This window comes from Plectrocnemia conspersa, unplaced genomic scaffold (assembly GCF_051122295.1).
Source record: "Plectrocnemia conspersa isolate PC_06_02 unplaced genomic scaffold, ASM5112229v1 ptg000005l, whole genome shotgun sequence".
NCBI lineage: Eukaryota > Metazoa > Arthropoda > Insecta > Trichoptera > Polycentropodidae > Plectrocnemia > Plectrocnemia conspersa.
Genome location: NW_028277169.1, coordinates 8,711,956 through 8,739,467, shown reverse-complemented (window position 1 = coordinate 8,739,467; position 27,512 = coordinate 8,711,956). Strand labels below are relative to the sequence as shown.

The window sequence follows — 27,512 nt, the reverse complement described above, 5'->3', positions numbered from 1 at the left end:
AGATATATGCGATAAAATTACTATTTTATGTGCCAGAGCGTAATGACTATTAAAATGATTAGTCAATGAAAACATTATTATTTATTAATTATTACGTACATACGAAAGTATGGCTCCCTATACCCATACGTACGATATACATATATTTTTATTAAAATGAAACGCTAAATTTTAATTAATCTTTAGATTTGTTCTGTAATGTTTCATTAAATTGACAAATAATTATCGACTCGATTTGCAATAAATGCGTAATATAAATTAGATTTATATAATATTTTTCATATAAATAAACTTGAAATCATCGACATTATACTTTTCGAAGGTCAATAACAACAACAAGAACAACAGCAAAGGTGACCTTCGTGTCACTCTCGCATTAAAATAAATCAAACGAGAGATAGATATTTTAAAAATAAACTAACAACTTGCATTAAAATAATTGGTATTATAAATAAATATTTAAAAAATAGACAAAATATTTTTTTTGTAATCTGAGATGCACGACATTTTAATCGTTATGGTCTATATGAACATAACACGAAGCATAACCTTGAACACGTTTGAACTTGTTTATGCATCTCGAAATATTTAAAAAAAATTCAGTAGCTATATGACAATGGTCATTAACGGTGGTGTTACATTTTTGTCGAATAAGTGTTTTCGTTTATAATAATATCCCTTTCGATGTTTTTAATTATAAAGTGATAGTGTAATTTAGTGTATGTGCAGTGTATACAAAAAATGAGTGTTTATGCAAGGCCGTTGCAGCGGCGCGGCGCCGGGGTCAATAACCGCCGCCGACGCCGCGGACCACCCGTCACGCCGAAGCGCGAGACCCGCGAGGATACGGTAATGCCGTTGTAATTTTCTGTGTCTTTCGAATAAAGTTAACCCGTGCTTCTAAGTCGACAATTGTAAAATTCCAAACGTTGCACTCGAACGTCGGCAAAATTTTCAATGCATTTATTGGCTTTGTGTTCGAGCTAATTTTGCCAATTTCAATTTATTAATTTACATTTTAGTATTATTGAATTTTTAACTTAGGCAAATAAGTGAATAATGTTAAATTTACGAGTGTAAGTTTATTGTAAAATTTTTCATCGGAACATGGCCGGACCAAGCGCTCTTAAGACCGCATAACGCGTACTTGACAGTTTTACTTGATTTTTTCCTTCAATGGGTATCTATATTTTTATGATATGGGATGAAACGGGAGTATATGCTCCAATTGTGCATAATTGTTACTTAATTTTGTGTGTCTGTTATCAAATAAAATGATTAGAATATTTAGTATGACGGAAAAAAAGAGCGAGATACCAACAGAGCTCGCTACTTCGCTCGCACTCTTAACCCTTTGCGCTCGTAAGTCAACTATGTGTCGACATCGTATTTCAAGCGTTGCACTCGAACGTCGACAATATGTCGACAAAACTTTGAATGCATTTATTGGCTTTGTGCTCGAGCAAATTTAAAAAAAAAAAATTTATTAATAGTAAAAAGACTTCTGTTAAACACATTTCAGTAATATTGAATTTTTAACTAATGTAAATAGCTCAATAATCTTAAATTTACAAGTGTAAGTTTATTGTAAAATTTTTCATCGGAGCATGGTCAAAGCGCGCGGTGTTAGGACGGCATCGCGCTAGACTGACAGATTTAGGTTGGCAATTATTGCTCAAAAACTGATTTTTTCCTTCAAAGGGCATCTATATTTTTATGATATGTGATGAAACGGGATCATATGCTCTAATTGTGCATAATTTTACTTTATATTGTGGGTCTGTTATGAAATAAAAATAAAATTTGTAAGACGGAAAAAAGAGCGAGATGCCGTTATGCAAGCAGAGCTCGCTTACTCGCTCGCACTACTAAAATGAGCGATTGCCAACTATCGACCTGGGTACTCAACTCAAATGATAATATTGGTCTCGACACATTTAATTTATTTTCGAGCTAGTAAATTACTAAATTATGTAAAACAGAATTAGTAACCTGTGTTTTAATTATTTATTTTTAGAAATTATCCATATAATTACGAATGACAATATAAAAATTGATGTTTAAGGAAGTAACGATGAATTTGATATTAACCTTGTCATTATTACTGTGACAGTAATAGCAGTAGGAATGGTATCTAACCACTTACAATAAGATGGATTATGCCAATATTTGATGCAAATAATCAATACGAATCTTATTATAATCTTAAATATTATGAAAATAAATTGGTATTATTGTTAACCTATTATAATAACTCTGAACCAAGAGATACACAGAGACCCGAAACTATAGAATAATATATCGATTTATAAAAACACTAATCAATTTACTAAGAGAGATTAGCATAATAGTGTATTATTATTGTTTGTAAGCTAATAAAAATATTGTTTCTAAAACAAGTTTATATATGGTACCCCTTTAAAATTGTCAATTCTCCAATTTTTAATATAATTTTCATTTTAATTTTTAATTTCATTTATTTTATACACTTTCTGGATTGATGGTGCAGCTAGGGCATTTAGTACATCATAGAAATCAAATTTCTCATATGTATTTAATTCGATTCAACGACCTGAACGAACGTTCAACATCAGACCAATTTTAAATCTTGTATAAGTTTCAAGTTTCAAATAATCTTTTAATTAAATCATTTTTTATGATAAATTTAATTAGTTTTTAAAAACTGTTTTATTAAATTCTTAAATATTTTGGTATGTCCAACTATGGTTTTAAATTTAAATATCATTAGGGAATAACAGTATTTTCATATTTCCAAGGTATCGGGTTTTGTAATAAGAAATTATATTTTTTGTCTTCCACTAAAATTTATGTATAATTGTCAATTGGAATTTGTAAGTCTATTTAAGAAATTTAATCTTTTCATTGAGCAATGTTTCAAAGTGTTATAGTGCTGGTTAAGGTGCTATATAAGTGTAATTATTTGATTGCAAAACATTTTATTATTCGATTTTAGTGATTATTTTTAATATTTTTCTTAAAAACCACAAGATTTTATGTCTATTTTTATCATCCAAATTATAATGCACAGAAATACTGGGGCGATATTCAAAGCTAGTTATGGATAAAAAGGATATTTTGCCAAATATTGTATATCTTACAGTATTATTTATAGTAATATTCTCGTATTATTGCTTTAAGATTAAATTTCGATTTCCGAAAGATATTTGAAATACATAATTTTTTGAGCGTCGAGGCGTATCAAAGTCAAGTGTATCTAGTCCGGTTTTGTGCTGCGTTATATACACCGCATACGCGTAAGCTGTACTCGCGAAGATTTTATTTTCGTCAGTTTAGTAGTTCGATCGCAGTTAATTAGTTCTAGTTAAAATTTATATGCAAATCCGCACTGTAAGCCAGTGCCATAAGAGTTTCATTACGATGCAGGTTTAGCTTCTTAACATTTTTTATGGGACACACTTTTTTATAGAATTTTATCCGACGAAGTTATGATATTTAAAGTTTTTAAATTTGCCACCATTTGGCAAAAAATTAATATTGTTTTTTTTTAATATTATAGGTGTGCTTAAGAATTCTATATTATAAAAAAAAATTTAGTCAATAAAACAAATGGATTACGAGCCTTAAGAAAAGTCTTATAAAAGTTTGTATGGAGGTTCGATCAACTTAATATAAAACTTGTTTTAAAGAAAAAATCATTTTTTTTTATTTTATGTCGATGACGGTTTAACTTTTGAACGTTTTTTATTTAGCACTTTTTTATGATTTTATCCAACAGAATTATAAATTTTTAAGTTTTTAAATTTGCCACCCTTTTTCAAAAAAGTATCATATTTTATTTTTCTAGAAAATATTATAGGGGTGCTTAAGAATTTTATATTATAACAAAAAAAAAATTTTTAGTCATTAAAACAAAGAAAAAGCCAGGCTTAATAACATTACAAGTTTATATAGAGGGACGATTGACTTAATACTAAACTTATTTTGAAGCAAAAACTTTTTTTATAACATATTTTTCTTTTTTAGCGAATACTATAAGGGTTATTAAATATACATTTCAGCTTACAGTCAACATAGGCCACTATGCATAACCTAGCTTGATTTTATTTTAATTTTAATAACGATTATTTTTAATGAAATTAGAAAAACATTGTTTTATTATTATTATATATTTATTTACAATCTGTTTATACATAAACAATAAGTATTTTTTTGATTACGATATTGACATATAAAGAAAACATTAGATGCCTCTCCATATTTATTTTTACAATATCTTAATTATTTTAAATAATACTAATTTATTTGTTCATACTTATTTATTATTTTAAATGAATTATTTATCATGTCTGTCAAATATGTCAGATGATCTAAATCGTTTAAGACATCTGGTATCGTCATATATACAGTCAAATAGTTATTTTTTGTATTTCTTGTGTGTGTTGCGATACACCGTTGGCGTTCCATACAGCAATATGTAGTAAGATGGTCATTTTGCAATTTTAGAAATAATTACTGTCATGAGTATAAGACATATTTATTTCATTAGCTCTCTCGTCATTTATTTATTTTTTTGATAAGTCATAATTTTATTTTAATCTTTCGATTGGCTGCGTAGCATCATTTGTTCTCGGTTGACTGTTGTATTTGCGTTGGTTGGTTCTATTTGTTTTTTGCAGTTGTGGGTGCTGTTTTTATTGAAGTTGCTCTATACTTTCTGGATTATTTTCATTTAAGATGCACATTTTACGTCATTAGTTTTGTCTTTATTTTGATATCCATACACCTTACTGATTTATTGCAATATTTTTTGGTGTGACCGTATGTTAAGCATTTCATACATTATATTGTTTATTTTTTAACGTGTGGTTAAAATAATACATATCTTTATTATTTTGTATTGGTTCCAGATCGATGTAAAACAGTGACAGACTTTTTTTGTTATTTTTTGTACAATATGCTCTTTTTGTTATTTCTTTAACGATTCCTGATCGGACGATAAATATAGATTTTTTAATACTACTATAGTTTATCTTGTGTATTTTTTTTTCTATACGAATGAAATTGTAACTTTCGTTGCCACAGATTCTAATTTATATCCAAAAAACACGCACTCTAAACTAATACAACTGTATTGTGGGAGTTAACATTATATCTTATTTTTTATATCTTATGTGATATTATATCTTATTTTTATATTTATTTTGTGCGAAATGGGCTGAAATATTTACATTTATAGTCGGATTTGATCACTGTTTGCTATTCTAGTTGTCTATTTTTTTGCGCCATATTTTTTTAATACACGTGCACTGGTTTTCTATCCGAACTACCATTTCGATTGAGCATAAATTTGTAACTGGAACAAACACATAAAAACCTAATCTGTGATAGTAGATTGTTATATCCTTAATACCAAAGATATTAAAAAACAATATGGTTTATATTGTATTTAAACCTAGATCTTTTAGGTATTAGTCATCGACTTATACCACAGGTCTAATGTGCTAGTAACCTAAGCAATTTTAGTTATAAAAATAAAAGTTGATATAACAAATTATTTAACTAATGCATAACAATAAAATATGCAGCTTAAAAATATCCTTTTATCACACACATAACCACGCCATAGTTTAAATATCTAAGAAAGCAATTATTAATTTTACGGAGGGTCCAACCAGCTGCACCGTTAACTCTAAGGTCATTCAAACAACCGGTTTAAATATTATGAAAGGGTAATAACAAGCTCGCCAGACAAAAGGCCTGAAAATAAAATAGAATGCGTAATACTAAACAATTGCGTAATAATTAAAAGAGATTTCACAGACCACACGGGCTAGCACATACGTCCCGTTAACCATTTATAATGACCGTAAAAACCTTTTTTGCGTGAAGGATGCGCAATAGACAATGCGTTTATTTTGCGTAAAAATTCTTATTGTGTAGTCTCACTTAAAGGCGTGAACATATTTTATTATTTGGATCATCAAACGATATAATTGACCCACTAACATTTGCTTTAGATGATTTGAAACAAAAAAGTCAGAGACAAACTCAGTGTACAGTGTAATTATAATAAATGGCTTAAAATGCGTTTTCCAAACTATAGTTAAAATGGTTTTCGAACATATTGAAACTATTGAGTATTAGTCTATCTTTATGATAATATATATATAATATGAAATTACAGTATATGCGTTAAATTTGCTAATATATACTTAAGGGAAATAAATAAGGAGAATTTTTGGTTAAAAAGTTAGTTGTAAATTAACTTTTATATTAAAATACTTTTCATCGGGTACAACGTTAATTATTTTCTGGATTTTTTTATTTAAATTAAACATTGTTACGCACATGCCTATCCTATAATGTAACAGGATCTACGTAAAAGCTTTACATTCTTTGCAAAACACATTTGTTATAATACAAAATTACAAGTTTAACCAAAAACAATTACGTTTTTAACAACGGCACAATTAAAATTTATTCATTTAAATATTTTATCAAATAAAAATATATTAATTTTCTTTCAGGTTATCTTTAGAACCTTCAAATCCACATTGTGTAAATTTCGAATCTCCATTTGTTTGCATAGAGCATGCATAAACTAGCATATACCCATTTGTATGCACATATATTTATTATTAAACGTTATTCATCAATATACTGTATACATCCCCGCATGTTTATAATGAGAATTTTTAACATAGAACTCGCCCACAATCTGCCAGAATGTTTTTCCATAATGACAAAAGCATGATATGGAATGAATGTGGCAAAAAAGGTCGCTAAAAATTCCCCGAGACTTTTATATATAAATGAATACGCGATACTACGAGACTTATGCTTTAAATTGGCACAGTTCCATGTTACATGAGTAAATATTTTGTTTTGTTTGTTTTTTACATCTAAACTTAAGTGACAAGACAATTTGGATTACGTGGGACAGCTTCAAATTTAACAGAGCTTTATAGCAATAATAATTTGTTTCATAATCTGATTAAAGGTATATTTTTGTTACAACTGGTGGAGTAAAATTAAGAATTTCTAGAATTAATAATATCTTAAAATGCACTTTCAGCAGAAACTTTTATTTATAGTTGTTGATATACTTCAACAACTAGAAATCTATTAACAAGACGTCTTATTATAACGTTGAATGAAGCAATATTAATTCATACAAACTCGTTAGATTTTTAAAAACCTAATCATACATTTTGCGATTTTTTAAAACTACTTTGAAATTTAATGATTTTACCAATATTTAAATAAATAATCATATTAAATAATATAAGGATCGCAGTCGTTAATAAGTTAATCTGGCATACTTTTGCTTTCACAACATATTGCTTAAGTTATATATTTATATTTAAATTTATTTAAATTAAATTAAGATCATTGTAACATAACATTGTACCTTAATTTTATTAGTCGTTTTAAATTAGTGAACGTCAGAGCTTCCACTTTTTATCCAAAACACACGCACGCAGGACTAACACAATCACACGTTAAAAGTTACAAACAAGCAATTACTGTGATATTACATTAATATGATTTTTTTATTTAATTTGTGTGAAACATTTATTTTCATATTTAAATAATTTATATATTGACGAGTCACTTATCTAATGATGCTGTTTTGATAGGGTTTTCCAAATATATACATATATGATATTTTAAATGTTTGAAATTTATCAAAAACCGCAACCAATTCAGAAATATTTCATTTTTCAAGGTCCAGTACTTAATTATTTTAGTGTTGCAGAAAAGATTGAGGCTGAAACGAAATGTGTCATAAAACTTACATTGTGAAAAAACACTTATTTTTCAACTAAGCTTTTACGTTGATTTTTGTAGACTTCGAAACAAATTATTAGTTCATTAACAAACTTTACTAAGCATGGCAATTTATTAATCTGGCTTTTGCTTCACTCATATAATAATTTAGGTTAAATATTTAGCCAAACTCCACTTGACCTAGTGTTGTACGTAAATTTTATACGGACAACTGACCGAGCTATGTACGCTTAGATAACCCTTATAAGTCAACTATCCAACAACTCAAAGTTTGATTAAGTACATTCTGGTATATTCATATATACATACATGTCAACGTTAAGTGATTAAACTAGTCAGAAACTAGCTCTGAAACTCACTAAATTCAAGGGCAGTTCAAAAAGTTTTAAACACGTATGCTTTGAAAAATTCTATTGAGTTCTATGAAGTTTGTGGCTAAAAATCTAGGAGATGCTTTGAAAAAAGTGTATTAAATTTGTGGCTGTTTTTTTAATAAAACATCAACGAGTTAAATAAATATCGGAAATAAACAGAGCTTACAAAAATAAATCATAAAAAGTGTACATCAGTTGAGAATGGCAACAACAAAAGGAAGTCGCTAAAAGTAAACCTAATATTCGGTAAAGAAACAACTATACTTAGACAAATGATGATTTTATGGATCTTGGAGATTTTCTTTTAATAATAAAAAAAAAACGTTGATGTTTTTTATCTTAGCGAGAATTTGTAACGGATTAGATAAAATAAGAGGTTTAATTTTAAACCTAAAAGTATAACAATCTCGAATAATTTGCTTTCAAGTTTGACAATTAAAATGTGTTAAAAGCATTCTTGTTGTTCAATATTAAAAATAAGTAAACACAACAGAGTAAAATACGCAGTATAATACTCTTGCACTTTTGCCACAAAGATAAGGTTATTTGTTTATATTAAAAAACAAACTTATTTTGAAAGTCATTTGATTTTTATATATAATCTTGTGATATTTTAAAATGTTTTTTTTTCTACTTTTAAAAACATAATTTAAAATTTTAATTATATATATATATATATATTATAACCTAAATCAATGAAATATGTTAGTTTTGCCTTAAAGAATAAAAAAAATTATGCATAAAGGGGAAATATTTTTAATTTTCCAAAATTACAACGAAGTAAACACAATTAACAACTACTTAATAAGTATGATCGTTTAGTTCAATTAAGACTATAAATAGAAGTCACTGTGCACGACCTAGCTTAAGTTTATTTTAATTATTTCTCTGAGAGAAAAGCTTAATCTGTATCAATTAGAATTAAAATAATTCTACCAGATACGATATAAATTGAAAAACAATTATTCTTAAGCTCAGGTCTTATTATTAAGGTATATTAGGCACCGGCTTATACCACTGGTCATATATTTATTAGGTATTCTTAAGGTTAAAAATGTATAACGTAATCTATGTATGTTGCAAATTGAAGTGTAATTTAAATATATAAGTACAAAATTGCTGAAATATAAAATATATACATATTTCAATTGAAAATAATATTTTCTAAAGGTTTTGTTTCATTTTATTGTATATGAAAAACGCTCACATAAATTTGTTTTTTTTTCTCTAAAAAAAATGTAATCCGTATAGATTTTATTTTAAAGTTTTGATTTTATAATATTATTTAATACAATTTCTTAGTCAAAAATAAACAAAACTTTTGAATATATTCCAATGTCTTAAATTTTAGTGTTAGCTTTCGTCGTGACTCCTAATCGCTTTTTGGTTGTGGATTTGGGTCTACCTTAAAAGCCATTTTCAAGATTTACATCTCCGAAACTAAACTTCACAAACCCTTATCAACATATTGGTTGAATAATATTACCCAAACTTATATACGAAAATAAAATTGTAACACTTCCGTTAATTTCAGACACATGACACAAACAAAAACACAATTACTCAAGCTAAATAAACATTAGAGAGACGTGTTTCAATACTTGACAATGAACTGTCAACAAACTATCTCACAAAGCATTCAGATCTCTATTTAATTTTAATCAAGCGAACTCTCCAATATAATGCGGTAAATTACAGTATATTGATTACTTAAAATATTACATATACACGTGATATTCTGAACTAAAATATATAAACGTAAATTTATTCGCTAGACTTTAAATGATCGATAGCTACGTACGTTGTTAAATTAACGTTTAAAACGTGTGTAAATCCACAACTATGACAGATAATAATAATTGCCACGTTAAGCTTATAATAATAATAAAATTATTTCTATTTATAAACATTGACATGTATGAAAGTTAGCTCAATAGACTCATAGTATTGTGAATGAAACTCGCATTCATGAGCATGTTTACGGTAGAGAGAAAAAAAAGCTTTTGTACTATAATAACGCTTTGTGTATCTATAAACTTTGTTCAGCTAGATAACCTATATATGATATATACATTTATTCAACAATTAAATTAAACTAATGTGACAGGCTATATTTAATTATAATCTGAAATCATTGTATTATAGATTATATACTAAATATAACTTTAAGGTATGGATATATACCAAACAATACCTTGTCCATTGGGATGAAAAAAATATTTCATTCAGTTGGGATTCCTAAGGGTTTTCTTTGCAAACATAAACGCAAAAAATAAAAGAAGTTTCAATCGGAATACAAAGCGTTATTTGACGTTACTGTAGCATTCAAATCTACAAGGGTTAACATGTACAATTTATTTTTATAATAAATTATATTTTATATAAATTAATATATTTAATTTCTGACTAATCAATTATCTTTTTTATATGTCATAAAAATAAACAATATATTTTATTTATCTGTAAATAAACTAATAATAACTAGCAACAGTTAAAATAAGAAGCATATTATATTTTTTAAATGATATCTTTTATTTAATATTTGCGATAATATATATAAAATATATAGTGAATATGTGTATACATCAAATAATAACTCAGTCTCATAGGTTAAGCCATACAAAAAAATACATAAATCATAGTTTAATGACATAGCTAGTCAAAATACATAATATAGTAATACTAGTTTACGATACTAATGTTTATTTAGTTAAAATATAAAGTTGTTATTTCATTTGAGCAAATTTGTGCATTCGATTATCATTTATATATGTATTAGATACGTTATAAATTGTTTATTCCGCTGCTTTGCGTCGTAAAATCTCAAATTTGTCTCAAATCTTAAGTCAGCTACTGGTGACTCTAAGATAATGGTTAGGCTGGACTAAATCTAATGATTGAAGTGGAAAAGCTGCTTGTATGTGATAGCGTTCAGGCTTATTTATTTATGTATATAGTAAATTACGATAATGTTTTAAAGTCTAAGCATTGAACAATGGCTGTTAATGTGAAGACTTATTTAAAGTATAAAACTTTCAAGATTTAGTATTTAAATAGTTAGTAAATCGCTTGATAAATAAATGTAATGAATTATGTATTTCTTTTAATATATAAATTAGTGAGTTTGTTTGTCCTATATTTACAGACGTTTGCCCAATGCGTTACAACGAAGAAAGATAAAGAATAATAAAAATCTGTAAATCAGTAACAAATATTTAAATTATTTTAAACTATTATTACAGCACATATTCAATAGTTTTTTTTTATAATTATACATCCGAGAGACTTGAAAATCGAAAAAACACTAATGATCGATTTAAATTATAAATATATAATAATCACTGATTCCGATCTTTGAGACAGATTATAAATTTAAAAACACTAATCTAAATATGAGATACGAACTCAGATATTTCAGTAATAAGTCACTGACTTATACTACTAGTCGTTAAGGCAACAAATTGTTAATATGGTCTTTTCCGTTTTTTTTATATTAATTTCAATATTTAATTTATCGTTGTTCCTTTTTTATACATTAATTCTATCTTTCACTGCTTTATTTTGGATTAAATATAAGAATAGGCATGTAATAGTAGATTTGTAGGTTTCGCTACCTGCTCAGAAGGAACGATTTACGTTTTTATTTACCGAGAAAAAATTTTTTTTACAGAACGATCATCCATCTTTAGGGTACACATTCCTATGATATTTTTATTTTTAACACGTACTTAAGCCAACAATAAATAATTGTCGGAAAAAACTTTTAGCGTCATATCAATCATAAAATCCAATTTATTGTTGCATCATAAACAGCTTAATTTTGTGTTTATAAATGATACGCAACAAATATAATGCTATTAACTTTCCAAAAAAAATCGTTACTGCAGTTTTTCTAGCATTTTTAAATAAACGATAGTTTAAGTAATAGAGCTTTTATATGTTTTATAATATATAAGTAATTATATGTTGTACAAAAATAGGTATATAGAGTGGCCAGATTTAAAAAAAATATAGTGTTATTATAATTGCATTGTTCAAATATAAAAAGTCGTAAAAAATCCCAGAAAAAATACTTTCTGATCAAATCAGAATATAAATCAGAAACCCGTCAAATTAACCAGTTACATAAATTTAGTCTTTTTACGCGTCCATTTAAAACGGTTGTCTGATATCTCTTTTAAAAGAGCAAAAACTTGTCATAAAGTAATAAAACCTTATCACCAAAATCTTATTTTAGACGTTTACCGATGGCGGAAACTTTGGCGCAAATTAATAAATGCGAGCGGAATTAGCCCGAGTCATAAAATCACTTAAGGGACAAATTTTAACAAAAAACACTGGAAACCATCGGGTGCTCGGATCTGCGTGTCCGTGTCTAATCCGTTCGTTTTGAGCACGGACAGCGGACAGACAAATATGTTTCTTTTCTCACCACACACGATCGGATTTGTCCGCCAGGCACCAACAACGGACAAACGGGCTAATGGAACAAACCTCTTAAATTTTAAGGAACTATTGAACGAGGGCTGGTTTTAAACGACTTTTGTTTTATGTGAAAGAATAAACTCTTGTTAAAATAAATCTTCATTTGTAATGCCATTATGAACAGGTATAGCGTAAAAATGAGTGAAAAAGTGTTGAAAACTGTTATCAATAATAAAAAATAAGATGGTAATGAAAAATTTTGGGTGCTATACTTTAATGTTTAAATCAAGAAACATATTTTCAGCCTTATTAAAGATAGTTGTAAATTTGTTAAGTAGAAGTACATGGGTATTTTAAGGATTTTAATATAAAATCGTAAAATAAAAATTGCTTAGACGTAGTATTTATATTTTCCAAATAATTTTCCTAATATATACCATATATACAATACAAATTTTATTGTTAGTAGAATATAATGCGTTTTATTTTTAAAAAATCAAAAATACTACGCGGCATATGTATTGTAAGGACACGATACACGCGCGTCTGAAGTCTTGCGAACGGTGCCAGCGGACCTAGCAGCCGCCGAAACATAAGCCGGTATTCTTACGATATCTTCAAACGTAAGAATACAATTAATATATATATATATATATAGATTTTAAATAATAAAATGAATTTATGCATAAAAAAAATGCAGTTTATGTTGAATGGGATGAATAATTTAATTTCAATGCTATTGATAAAAATTACTTACGTGGCAATCTGCGGTAGTTCTGTGGTCGCAGTGATGAGAGCATACATTAGTCCTGCAAGGATTTGGCACAGGCACTCTGGAAATTCTCCTCTCCATGCTACGAGCACTCCTCCATAATACAACTGCTATCCTCGTGTATAGGACCTGTCGAGCGTTACAAACACGCGTCAAGCTTAACAACTGTTCATAAGTTCGTTACACTAACTACCTAATACCTAGTATTTAGAATAAGCTTGAGACAAATGGACACTCTAGTGTTATTCATCTCAAGCTAGATAAAATCGCATATATCCGTAAAATAAAGAGTGAATCATTTGATCTGTATGTACCGTTTTTGCATATTTTAATTATGTATTGAACTAAAATTTATTTATGAATTATTTGAGAAAAACATACGATATAAATGTAACAATGATAATTAAATTTAATTTTATGTTAATTGAAATTCTGATTGTTCATTATCACGTCACAATTTTAAACAGTTCATTAATATATAGGGTCAAACTTTTTTATTCAATTTATACAACTACGTTGATTTTTAACGAATATGATACCGGCGTATATAATTTAATTGGATTATGTTTGTTTGACACATTTTATAAAACCAAACTGAAATTCACAATTTTAATAAAACATCTCTGAAAACAATTACCATCTAGGTAGATTAGAGTTTCAAAAGCCAAGAGGAAAAATTGCTTTCTGCATATTTTTTTTAATTACGAGTTTACGCCGCGTTAAAACTCTGCAGAGCCCGTAAATATGCCAAGTTTAAAGTTAAACTCTTTTTTGTATCAACGTGAATTCTCTACGCCAACTTGACGTCTGCTCTCGAAATTTATGGCACAGCTCTTGATAAATTAAATTACCACTTACCGTCATAACGCACAATGGTAGCACATAAAGGAGCCCAAAGTTGATCATATCATACAGCTCCGAGTCGTATTTTCTTCTGTGAGTTATGCAGATTGTCTCCTTTTGTCCGTCAGCCAAGTCGTTAGTTATGGTTTGAATCCAAATAAATTTTGGGACACTGTATAAAGCGCTGGTGATCCACACACCGACTATGACTAGCTAAAATAAAAATCAGATTAAATCACTCTACTATAAGATATTTGATAACATTTTCATAATAGACACATACATATTGTTTTATTATTACAACATTTTAAGAAAAACTTTGACATGTCTTCGTCATATCGTGTATGCCCCGAAGCATTAATTAAAACTTGGAGATGGTTCGGGAAATAAATTAATTATTCAAGGAAACAAAATTTTGTATATCATAAATAAATTTAAAGGGTTAAAACACGCGTTAAAATTAAATATTTTTAGTAAAAAAAATCATATTCATGTAGATATTTATCTCATTTTTGTATTGACAAATTTTCAACTGAATTTAAAAAACTACTCCAATGAGTTGTACTATATTTCATAATAAGGTATGCACAGATTAAAATTATGGTACATAATTAAAACAAGGTCTTACATAACAAAGGGATGTTTCATTTCTTTCGGAAAACTGCTAAACGTGTACTTTTGCGGATTATCCAAGCAATACATCTTTCTGAAACATTACGTATGCCGTTCTCATTTTCGAGATCTGACTACTTTCAGTATTAAATCTATAAGTACTTCTTTAAATTCTTTGGTAAAACATTATTTTTTAACTTATTCACATTAATAAGAATATAAATACAGCCATAAATAATATTCCTCGATTCAAATTATTCAAACTTTTAGATTTATTAAATCTGTTTTAATTAAATACTTTGGTAAACATAAAGCTCTGTCTGCTTCATTGAACATACGTAATATCATTGTACAATAATTAAAATAAAGCAATATATTATATTTTACGGTTTTATTTTTATAAATGCGCAACTATTTTTGTGACACGTGCAATTTGTCTGCGTAAGATCTAATCATTTTCGAAACTCGGGATTTTGGACGTCTTAGCTGAACCAGTGTTGACGTAAAAGAGAAGCGGCTGCTTTCTTAGTCTTTCGGTCGATTCTTGGCGTAGCTCTGCTAGTGCTAGTAGATCGTGAAAATTCTCTTCAAAATTGAATTCCAAAAGGATTTGAATGAGGTGTGCTATGTGTGAGCTAATATACGCTTGATCGAAATGGAGATGGTTTATTTGATCTGTCTTTTCTCGGTTTTTGGATTTTCCCGGATATGAATTTTGCGGACACATTTTTGCAGATACTGATTATTCTGGACACTGATTTTACCGAATTTTTTTTATTATTATATTTAAAAAATAAGGTAAATATTTTAATTGTTGAATTTTAAACTACAGAGTGCAATATAGCAATCAATTCAAATTAAATCCAATTTTAAGGGTTGATGTCTAATTGCCTACCCTTGTGGCCAATGAGACTCAATGTGAATCTAGTAAGACTTTTTATTACAATATTTACATGAGTGCGACGGATGATTATCGACAAGATGTTTCCTCCAAGCGGTGGTGAAGCTGATGCAGATGATGATGCCCGTGGATGATCCTCAGGGTTCTTGTGGCTATCTGCAGCGGGGGTAGTTCTTCTTGCGGCGTTGGTCGTTCGGGAGTTCCAGGTCGTTTCTTTGCGTCTGTCGGTGGGGGTGCGTCTTCTGGTCTTTTCGGATGGCTACTGGTGACACTGACTGCCTGTTTCCTGACTGGGTGACTGTCTCACCCTCCGACTGTCTGTCTCTCCTCATCGGAGTCCGGATTATATGCTTTAGGGCTATAGGGCTTGCTGGCCAATCGCATATTGGCAGCGATCTTCCAGCCAATCACTTCGTAGAACGGCGAAATACGTCTACGCCTTTAGAAAGCGACGTTGGCTCGTCCAAGGTCTTATTGCATTTTCGGAAATTTCACGGTGTGCGAACCTTAACGGTGTTCGGATTTTTCTGGACATATTTACTCCGAACACGAATTTTGCGGACAGATTTTTGCGAAAAGCAACTTATATTACTATTTTTTGCGGACAATCAGTGTCGGAAAAAACAATGAACTTCTTCTCTAGAAGCATATATGTTTATATTCATATTCTTTCTAATAAGAATCGTAGCTGTTGATTGTTTGAACATATGCAGATTTGGCAACCTAGCACGTGTCGTTCCAAGTGGTACATTTCACTACCTGTCCGCTTTGTCATTGCAATATTTTTTATTTATTTTTGTAAAAGCTTCAAATCAGAACTAAACCGAAAACCAAAATCCGAAAAAACCGTTAGTTTTGTCGGAATGAAAGTCGGAGCTGAACTGAAAAAAATATCGGTTTATTTCGGTTCGGTTCATGTTCATAATCGCAGTCACAAAAAGTGCATATTTTCTCAGAAGATCAATAGTATTTGAATGACAACAATTTTTGCAATTTTTTATTACTCTAACCGGCCGGCGGCTTTATCTTTGCTTTGGTGATCTAAAAACCAGCTCCGATAAAAATAAATTACGCATGGGAATCAATTTTCTAAAAAGGTGTTTTTATAGTGTTGTAAAGTAGCAACAGCTGTTATAGACAATTGTCACAAGATTATTATACACAGCAGAAAGGGCCCAAATTTATAAAAACAATTTTCAACGGGCAATTAAAGAGAAATTGTATAATCTAAGAATCCAGACATTGATGTTATTAAATAAATATTTGCAAACTCCAAAATCAGTAGTCAAAAAAGGATTTCTATTGTTATTCTTCAAAATCAGAAATATTCAAAATGGAAAAATAAATTATTCGCAAATTATTTATTGGCTCAACGAATTCTAAGGACCCCTGCAACTCCGTTAAATCATTAGAATCAACAACAATTTGAGAAAAAAAATTCAGTGTTGTAAAAAAAATAGTATCTTACGGATTAATAGAGAATGAATTTAAAATGCAATATTATTGACTATGTGACTAAGTGGTTAGAATTATTATTAGACTATTTGGTTATAATCTAAGCATCAGAGACTTTATTTCGATGTGGTTTCTATTGAAAATTCAACAGTTTTGGAACAAATTTGCCTGTTACTCGTTTTTTGCCCACATTGTCAGTCAAAATAAATTTGCATAAACCGCACGAGATACCAACATTTTCAGCAGGCTAATTAATATTGCTTGCGGCGAATACTACGCATAATGCTCTTAGTGGTTAATGTGTTAAGCCCTATTAAGAACGTTTGTAATATTCATAAGCCGCTCGTTTTAATATTACTTCCTTTTTCAACATTTGCATTACTTTACTGCATTTTATTTCACTTTTAAAGCAAATTATTAGTGCAATCAATATACTATTTATCAGCAAAATAGTCTAGTGATATAGACAATGACTAAAACTCCTCGATGAAATTGATTGAACATCTATATTTTTCAATTTTTAATTAATGATTATTAAAAGCACATAATTTTAATTGAGATTCTCTGATTAGGTTAGATTTTCCTAATCTTATTAATTTATTTTTATATTTTTATATATTTTTCGGCTATTTTGATTTTTATTGAATTAATTGAGAGGCTCTCAATATCTAAAAAAATCAATATAACATATTTTTTGTTATGTTCATTTAGGTACTATTTAATTTAAAAAAAAATATTATTTAAATAAATAGTTTTTTATTTATATGTAAATATAGAACTATCTGGGGTACCTCAAAACAGTAAAATATCGACCGCCGTACATGTACGGCGATACCGCTCAAAGGTTTAATAAAGCTGATAATAAGGATGCACATCAAAATGAAAAAATAAACACATCATATTTTTACTAGTTAGAAAATCAGACTTTGGGGCTTTATTATATGCACTAAAAATTATTCTTTCTTTAAATAACATATAAGGCTTCTTATAAATTTTCTACCTTAACCATAAAATATTTTTTAGTCGTATATATTATTTAAACAGGATTTTTTATTTGGAGCAATGGCAAATTTTTTATTTAGCAATTTATTGCAAGATTTTATGCATAATTTAATTCATTAATCCCTACCCACTAATGTCCGAGTTAACTCATAAATTTGTATTTCTTGAATTCTCATTTAAAATATCAGAAAATTTCTCGACAAAATTGTCATACCATTTTTGTTAAAACTTTAATTTATACGATTATTTTTAAATGTTTTACAATGGCTGTATAGAAAAAGGTGTGTCCGTGCAAAAAGTTTTTGCGTCATTTTTAAAAAAGTACTGTGCGGTTAACGAATCATAAATTCTTATTGTGATCTTGCTTATAATAGCAAAACTATTATTTATCTAGAGCAAACATAATATGTATAGAAATTTAAGTAATTAAATTAATTCCATATATAAAGTTTTACATCAAAAATAATATTAAAAGCTCATGTGTTTTTAATGTAACATCACTGCAAATAATTTAATACTACGGCTTAACAAAATTATTTTAAAACTAACTCTTTTTTTAGAAAGATGATCATCAAAATATATAAGTATTATATACCTATATTTAATAGGTAAAATAATGCTCAATTAACTAATGTATATTTAATTTATTTTACGTTTAATTAAGTATATTTTATTTGCAGTTGAATAGCCTTTTTGTAAGAAGCAACAACAAAGACGGTTCTTTTACGACTCCTAATTTGCTAATTGTTAATAAATTAACTTTAATAAGATCTGATTGTAGTAACCCAATACTACGCATTTGTATTTTCTTTGAACTTAAGTTCGATTACTACAAAATTTACTAAACTATAATTTGATACTTTAATTTCACATTACATAGTAAGTATTGATTTTCAATCGTGAAAACATAGGTATAAATTTAATTCTATTTTGGTGTAGTATTATATAATTCACATTTTCAATTGTATTATCGAATTGAAATAGACTAACAATTTTCATTTAAACTCATTCGTCCGAATCACAGTCACTCTATTCTATTTCTGGAAATAATTGTATAATAACGTACAAGTTTCATCAGGCTAGAAATTGTGAGTAACGTGACTTGTGGGAGTCAAATATTGCGAGAGATGCAGGCAAGTTTGTCTCACGTGTATGTCAATTTACCTTTGTTGAAAGCGTCAGGTTTAATAACAGAAAATTAATATAAGCACCTAAATACGTACCCTAAGTCGTTTTGAAGTCAAAATTTGCTTGCATGTAATCGGATGGATTATTGCAAAGTATCTTTCTGTGCAAATTACAACCAGGATGAATATGGATGCGGTGTAACTGAGAGAGTGTACGAATTGATACATCTTGCAGAGAAAATCGCCAAATACCCAGCTGAAATCATAAACAATTTGTTAAAATGTATTTTGACTGATATATTATGCTTTTTATTATATTTACGTTGGTACTAAATATAATGAAAGATTCTGAAATACGCAGAATACTCCCACGCATAAGTCAGCCACTGCTAAGTTTGCTAAAAAGAAGTTCGTTATTGACCTTAATCTTCTCGAGAGCGTAACTACCAGTATAACCATCAGATTTCCTGAAATAAGATTTTATGATATAGTACATTAATTTTTAATATGCTTGTTAAGAGTTATTAAATACAATTAATTGCGGCACTGCACTAAATTTAAAAAAATATTAATAAAAATAAACTTCGTCTTTAAAATTTACATTATAAATTAAATATTTAATATCAACAATCTGTTTTATTTTATGATTAATTAAAATTCTCGGAATAAAATTTAAATAAGGATTTTTAAGAAAAAAGTAAATATTTTGTTATATTATGCTTAACTTTTAACTTTATACATGAAAAGATTAATTGTATAACTAAAGTATACTCTTAATTCCAAGCACTATAGAAATATTATATTTAATTTATTTATTTTATTAACAACTGTATAAAATATAAATATATAAATCAGTATTTTTCAAACATTGGAAATAAATAAAAACTTGTAACCATCTCACAGAAATCGAATTGAATTCAAAATAGTTTACTATTGTCTAACTTTGTCACGATTCTTCGTAGTCACACAGAAATTCCACACAACAAATATACAATATATATGCGTCCTTTCTATAATATATGCATCAAATAAAACCTTTTTTGTCCTAAGCATACCAATGCACAGAGTAATAATCAAATATTTGTATAAATAGTACAATCGAATCTTATACTGTTTGAATATGTGTCTGTCTGACATCCCATATAATATATAGGATGTTTATAAAGTTTAAATTAAAACTACATATGATCATGTTTTCTTTTTATATAATAAAAACAGTTTTTTACTTTAATTTTAGGTCCTTATAAAACACAAATCATTACGATGAATGTTTGAAAAAATCATAAAAAAAGAGTTTTCATTAAAGAGATCCCATTAACGGTATTTCCCACAAATATATGATAGCTTAATTTATATTAAAAAATATACGCTTTTTTAGCAAGCAAATTGAATACATATATTATAAATATTGTAAAATGCATTTTCATATATTTATTTATTTAGTAGTTAAAGCTTTACACAATAAAACATTAAATTATTAGTTTTATTTAGAGCTGATTACTACTATCTACATTTTTTTAGTAAAAATAGAACAATAATAAAATTATGGTATTAAAAATAAGCGCACAGTATATTTTGCTGTAACTCTTTTTAGCATGTGTGTTTCTTTATATAGTTGAACCATACATATTAATAAATACAGCAAATCTATGATATTAATAATATTTATTGGCAAAAAATTATTGTCATATGTATCGATAGTACATTTTTTCTTTTTATCTTAACTGTAATAATGAAATTTAATCTATACGTTATATATTTAAATGAAAAAAATACTTTTTAATATTTTTTCTTATGAAAATCAATTAAATTATATTTTATCTAATTAAATAGCAAAATTACATAAAAAATATTTTACTGATTTTAATTTCATATGTGACCCTTTCATTGCACAGCTGAATATTCTTGTGTTACATAATAAAAGAAATATATGATTAGAAAAATAATATTTCTCATTGAAACTCGTTCAAAATATTTTAGTTACTCTTTTCAATGATGGCAACAATTTCGGTATTTTTTGGCAATGTGGAAAATACCGATATAATTTATAGCAGCACGTAACTGTTCATATTAAAAATTGCTATTATTTTTTCACGCGAGTTATATATTGCATATTATATTTTTATATTTATGTGTTTTACCCTCGCTTTTATGTCCTTTGAAGTTTTCTCGATATTTCGCTAAAGATGTTCTTAAGCATAATCAGGATATTTATTTATGGTACTTTTTTAACATAGCATAAATAAATGTTTTAGAAACGCATTTGTAGGACATAAACGCTAGGATAAGACACATAAATTTAAAAAAAATTATGTGTAATATATAACTCACGTAAAAAATTAAAATTATATTTTTTAATTTAAAAAGTCACGTGCTGCTATAAATTAGTTGATCAAATAAAATTTGTAACAATATAATAACAAAACGATCAAATATTTTAAGTACGCTCTTCTGCGCGGGCCAGATAGTAAATAAGTTCGCAATTTAATTACCGTGTTTTTAGACATTAAAAGCCAAATTAATAAAATAAATTTCAAAAACTCTTATTTGTGTGACTTTAAAAAAAAGTGTACCATAAATACATATCCTGATTATGCTAAAGGACATAAAGAAAAAATATATAATATATATATATATATATATATATATATATATATATATATATATATATATATATATATATATTTATATATACATATATATATATATATATATATATATATATATATATATTTATATATATATATATATATATATATATATATATATATATATATATATATATATATCTGCAAACAATAATTATCAAACATTTGTTCAATGAATGATTAATTATCATTAAATATTATTATCAATGAAGATTATTATGTCATAGAATCCTCTCGAAATCTGTATTCAGTTTTAGCCAATTATACATACGTATAATTATCAATCTCAATAGATATCATTGTACTAAGAAAACATACTAAAATATTTTTAATAATGGATTATTAATTAAAATATTTATAAAAATATATGTGGGTAAGAGCACAGTTTTGTTATTGTTTACTTATTTTAATTATATCTAACGAACAACAATTTATTTGAGAAATACGCTAGAGACTTTCTTCTGGGAATTGAAAGGAACATTGTATTAATAGGTATCTATATATGAACCTGACTTCGATCTCTTTTGATTAAATAAAAATGCGTTCAACAAAAATAATAAAGAATAGATGTTCTAATATAATTTTTTTCTATATATTTTTGTATCATATTATACAGTTGCTAATAATATTAAATAAAATTAAGATGGTACCATTATTTATAACTTTTACGATTCAAATGCAATAGAACATATCTACACTTTTATTGAATAGTTATTAACACAAAAATAATATATTTCATAATAATTAAAAATATAATACTCACCGAAAAAGCAGCAGCAAAAAACTAGTGTGTACAATGTAATGAATATTGCCCTTACATCTGGTCTATCAAACACATAGTCTACTTGATCAGTTCCATTTTCTATTTGCGATCTATTTTTAAAGTCCATTTCGTACACATTATTCACAAATATATTTGACACATTCGACACTATAGTCACATTTTGATAAACAATTTTTAAGCCTGGCTCGTTGTGAAAGTCCTCTATGTCATTAAAGGCTTGCCACTTTTTATACATATTCACACTGAACACATTCAAATCAATCAATGGTAAACCTGTAAAAATTCAATCATATTTTAAAACCTGAAAAAAAAATTAATTCTTTACACAATGTTTTATTTAATTTTTAATATTAACCGCAAAAAATAGAATAACTCATTTCAAGCAATTAAAACATTTCATGGTTCATATGAGTATCGTACGTTATTAAAGAAGCCTTTAAAAATTCATCTTTGTATATATAATAGATTAAATTGAATATATGTGATTTAATTTGATCTGAATATTTATAAAATTGGTTCTCAAGACGCCATAAATTCTTAATCTTTAGAAATTTATAAAAAGGTTGACGAATAATGTATAAAGAAACTATTGACTAATTACAATGTTGTAAGTTCCTGCTAAAATATTTAAAATATTTATCTTTTAAGCTTTGTCTTTTAAGATTCTGTCTTTTACCAAAACAAAGACAAAATCATTTCATGCAGAAATACAAGTAAACGTAGTATATATTAATTTTGAAAAGGCCTTCGACCAGGTGCGTCTTAGGCATCAGTCAAAAAACTTTTGGGCCTAGTAGCTCAGATAATTTAACTTCATTATTATTGAGTTATATGAGCGATTATACATTGTTTGTGATCTATGGCCGCCGATTAACGAAAAAATATATTTCGCAATCAAAATGTTACCCTAAAAATCATAGGAAATTATTCCTATGATTTTTAGGGGAACATTTTGACTAAATAAATTGTCATTAAAGATCGCTAAATCTCTTTAAAAAGCAAGTAAAGATGCCATTATTCGTGTCATATATGGCACTTTATTTCGCAGCATACTTGAATCGGGATCTATAATTCCTTCTGCCAGTAACTGACAGTGACTGCCGTGATTCTCTCGAGAACACCAACATAATTGAAAAAATAAACAGTGTCGTTCAAGAAATTATATTTATATTAAAAATATATATTTTAATAAAAAAAAATAACAATCTAAAGGCCCCATGGTTAAATTTCACCAGACGGCCACTTGTTTTATAAATAAATAAAACACAGTTTAATTAGATAAAAATTTCAAAAGGTTAAGGATCCTTGCACTATAATAAAAAAATATGCCAGAAACATGGCACAGGGGTTTATTGCCGCAAGTATGGCACATATGTTGAGCCATCGGACTTTAATGGTTGTCTGGGTTATGGACATTTTTTTTATAAATTGGCATTTTCGTGCTATCAAAAAAACTTTTGCGTGCCACTTGAATACTTTCATAGACTTATCGTTTCTTGAATTAATTGAATCATATCAATTTTAAACTATAGTGACAATATTGTGAAATTTAATGAAATTTCTAAACGGTTGTTTCTTAAACTAAACATGACTATATTATAAGAAAATTTAAACTATGCATAAAACATTACCATGAAACATTAAGTATTGGTAAAATGCGAGATTTAATTATTTAATAAATACTACTGCAAAATTAAATTTTACCGTATTTCCCATATACCTCTGACCTTTAACGTACAAATTATCCCATTTTAAAACATTTACACCTCTTTCTTGGAAATACGAAATTTAATAATCAGAGTGATAATTAATATAAAAGCCTTCATAACCTAATAAATATTAATTTTTAATTACAGAAAATCATTCATTGTTAAATCGTTTAAAGTGTAGTTAAAAACATATCGTTTTATATATCGCTAAAAATCTGCCATTTCATCTGAAACCACTTAATAAATTTTATTAAAAATATATTAAATATATTATTGTATATAAATAAAACATTTGCCACAACTAAAAAACATAAATTTGTACTTTATTTTATATATTTTATAAATGTTCAAAGTAATATTATTTTTTATTGATTTAGTACTCTAAGCTTTATATAGCGAAATAATTTAACTGAAACATTAATTTCACTCAATTTGCATACTTGGTTATAAACGAAAAGTTGCTGAATCGCAACAACGCCCTTTCACATTTATCCGTGTCTTTGGAAAATTAGAATTATTTCCTTCGTTAAATGTACAGTTAGCATGCAAATTATACATCTTTATGTGCGACAGTGCCTGAAAATTTATCTTTCCCAAATTTTTAAATGAAAAATTATCATAAAGCTCCAGATGAGACTTTCAAGGTTTGCAGCTTTTCACTCTCTCTATGTATAAATCTTTATAAATAATATTTAAAATATAAAGAATGAATAATAGTACGAAAAATTAAAGTCATTGTATTCGAGAATGTAATAATAATATTATCTGTAATTGTAATAGGTATCCCAAAATTTAAATTTAATATATTTATATAATTATAAAAATATTCATACATAATACAAATAAATTAAAATAGCATATGACATGTCTGAAATTATTGAAATATATAACATATAATTTCTGTATAAAATAAGAAAATATTATAAGTTATTAATTCCCAAAGTTAATCTTAACTCAATATATTAAGATTATAATTTAATTATATAATTATAAATAAATTCATACAACAGATAATTAAATTATAATAGCATATAACATGTCTAATATTATTGGAATATGTCATATAATTTCAGTATAATTATAGAAGTTACGTTTGTTATTGAGAAAATATTGACTTATACTATTATTTTAAGTTCAATGGATATAAGCAAATTTTTATTATTACAATATGTGCAAATCCTTTAATCAATTAGAACAACCTTCCGATGTCGTATTTTCGAGTGATTGCGATTGGCAATTGATGAACAGGATATAGTTAGATATATTTTCCGAATAAAATTCAAAGGCGTGGGATTGGATGAAACATTTTCCGGTACATTTATCCCGAAGATCAGAGCGCAAAATTTCTAGCTTTAGATCTTATCCTTCCGGATAGAGGATTTTGCGGTTTATGTATTCGCATAATTTAACTCATACTTTTTCTGGGTGTTATGTAAATGCAAAATTCGGACAAACTGCGATTATTTTGCGTGAGCATTATTTTATTTATAACGAGCATTTATATTATTAACAACAATACTGTTTTTAATTTTATAATTTAATTTTTGTTTTTTAGTTCAAGCAGTTAATAGTTTAAAAAAATTCGCATAAAATTTTTAATAAAAAATCTTTAGACTTAAAACTTATATTCTAAGAATAAAGTAAATGTAAGATTTATTATGTATTTATTAAAAAATCTTATTATTTAAATAAATACGATTATGTTCTTTAACGTTTCAATAAATATTTATAAAAATATTGTCGTAGGAAAATCTCAGTATAGCGAAGCTCACGGAGTTAAGAAAAAATTTCGTTATACTGAAAATGATATATTTTTATTTTATTTTTAATTACTATATTGCTGCAGCATCAAAATAACGTCTTATAAGATTGACATATCTTGACGTATAAAAAATAAACTATATACAAAATAATACTATAATCACATCCTAAACCAATTTTATTCATTTCATTTTAAATTTAATATAGCTTATATTTTCTTTGATGTTTTGATATTTTTCTATGAAGGCATTCTTCTCAAAATCAACACAATTGTCAAATAACCTACTTGCTCGAAATACACGTCTTTATTAAATTGTATCATTACAGCGGAACCAATATACGAATTCTTGCGCACATATGTGTGTATAAATATATGATACTTCGCAATAAACTTTTGTGTTCTCGTTTTATACGGGAATCGTCAAAATCATGTTAGGCTTGGTTCGTGCTCGGTATGTTGCATTTTAATATCTTCATAGCCAAGTTTTCTTTTTGTATGCTAGCACATTATTCTATATAGACCTCTTTATACGGCCATGTATCCTGCGACAAAATTGTTTTCTTATCTCCGCTAACCGAGGATATCATGCCTTATTTACAACTTCATCAAAGTTATTTGACATAACAAAGCTTACGCTGGTATATTTACGAGTTTGCCATGTCAACGTTGTCGTTTCATACATAGGTGTAGGTCGTTCAAATTCACTATCGAAAATATGGATTTTTCTCCAAGCATCGATGAAAAAAAATATTGAAATAAAAAAATAACATTCAACGATTATTAATAATATATTGAATAAGTTTTGTGTGTTTTAACAACCTGTACAACTTTTATAATTTTATCATTTCAAACAAACTAAGAGAAAAATTCTGTGACTGAATTTTTGCATTATTAGTTAAAAAATATTGTAAGAACCACCTAATAGCACATCCATATTGAGATACTGCTGAAAAACTACTCTATGCGCGCTAAACAATACATTTTACGCTGAGCACTAACCGATATTTCGGCTCAAATTAAAAAAAAGCAGTTTCCAATAATTCTAAATGTTTCCCATTTTATGATAGGGATGGCTGGTGAAATGAAAACGAAATTTTGAGTTAATGTTTGAAAAAACCCATGCTCTTTGTTTTAAAAAAATAAAACTGATATAAAATAAATCTTAAGCTCATTTTTTATTTTAAATAACATAAAACGTAAGATAAAATATATTTGTATAATTATAGATAGAAGCCTTTTTTCAATGATAACTTACATCATATATTAAAAGTCAACAATATTATGCTTTAATTTACAGCAGTAACGGTCCATAGGAATTTATAATG

At 27.2% G+C, this 27,512-nt stretch overlaps 1 protein-coding gene across 1 annotated transcript in view; it reads right to left on the bottom strand.

Moving 5' to 3' along the window:
* Window positions 1–27,512, bottom strand: part of LOC148234799 (trissin receptor-like) — a 51,536-nt gene that overhangs the window by 7,851 nt on the left and 16,173 nt on the right. Inside the window, exons 2-6 of the mRNA XM_088185984.1 lie at window positions 22,696–22,989; window positions 19,607–19,751; window positions 19,381–19,540; window positions 14,203–14,400; window positions 13,330–13,473 (exon numbers count right to left, since the gene is read on the bottom strand). Coding sequence (XP_088042110.1) covers window positions 13,330–13,473; window positions 14,203–14,400; window positions 19,381–19,540; window positions 19,607–19,751; window positions 22,696–22,989 — 941 coding nt within the window. The remainder of the gene's footprint in view (window positions 1–13,329; window positions 13,474–14,202; window positions 14,401–19,380; window positions 19,541–19,606; window positions 19,752–22,695; window positions 22,990–27,512) is intronic.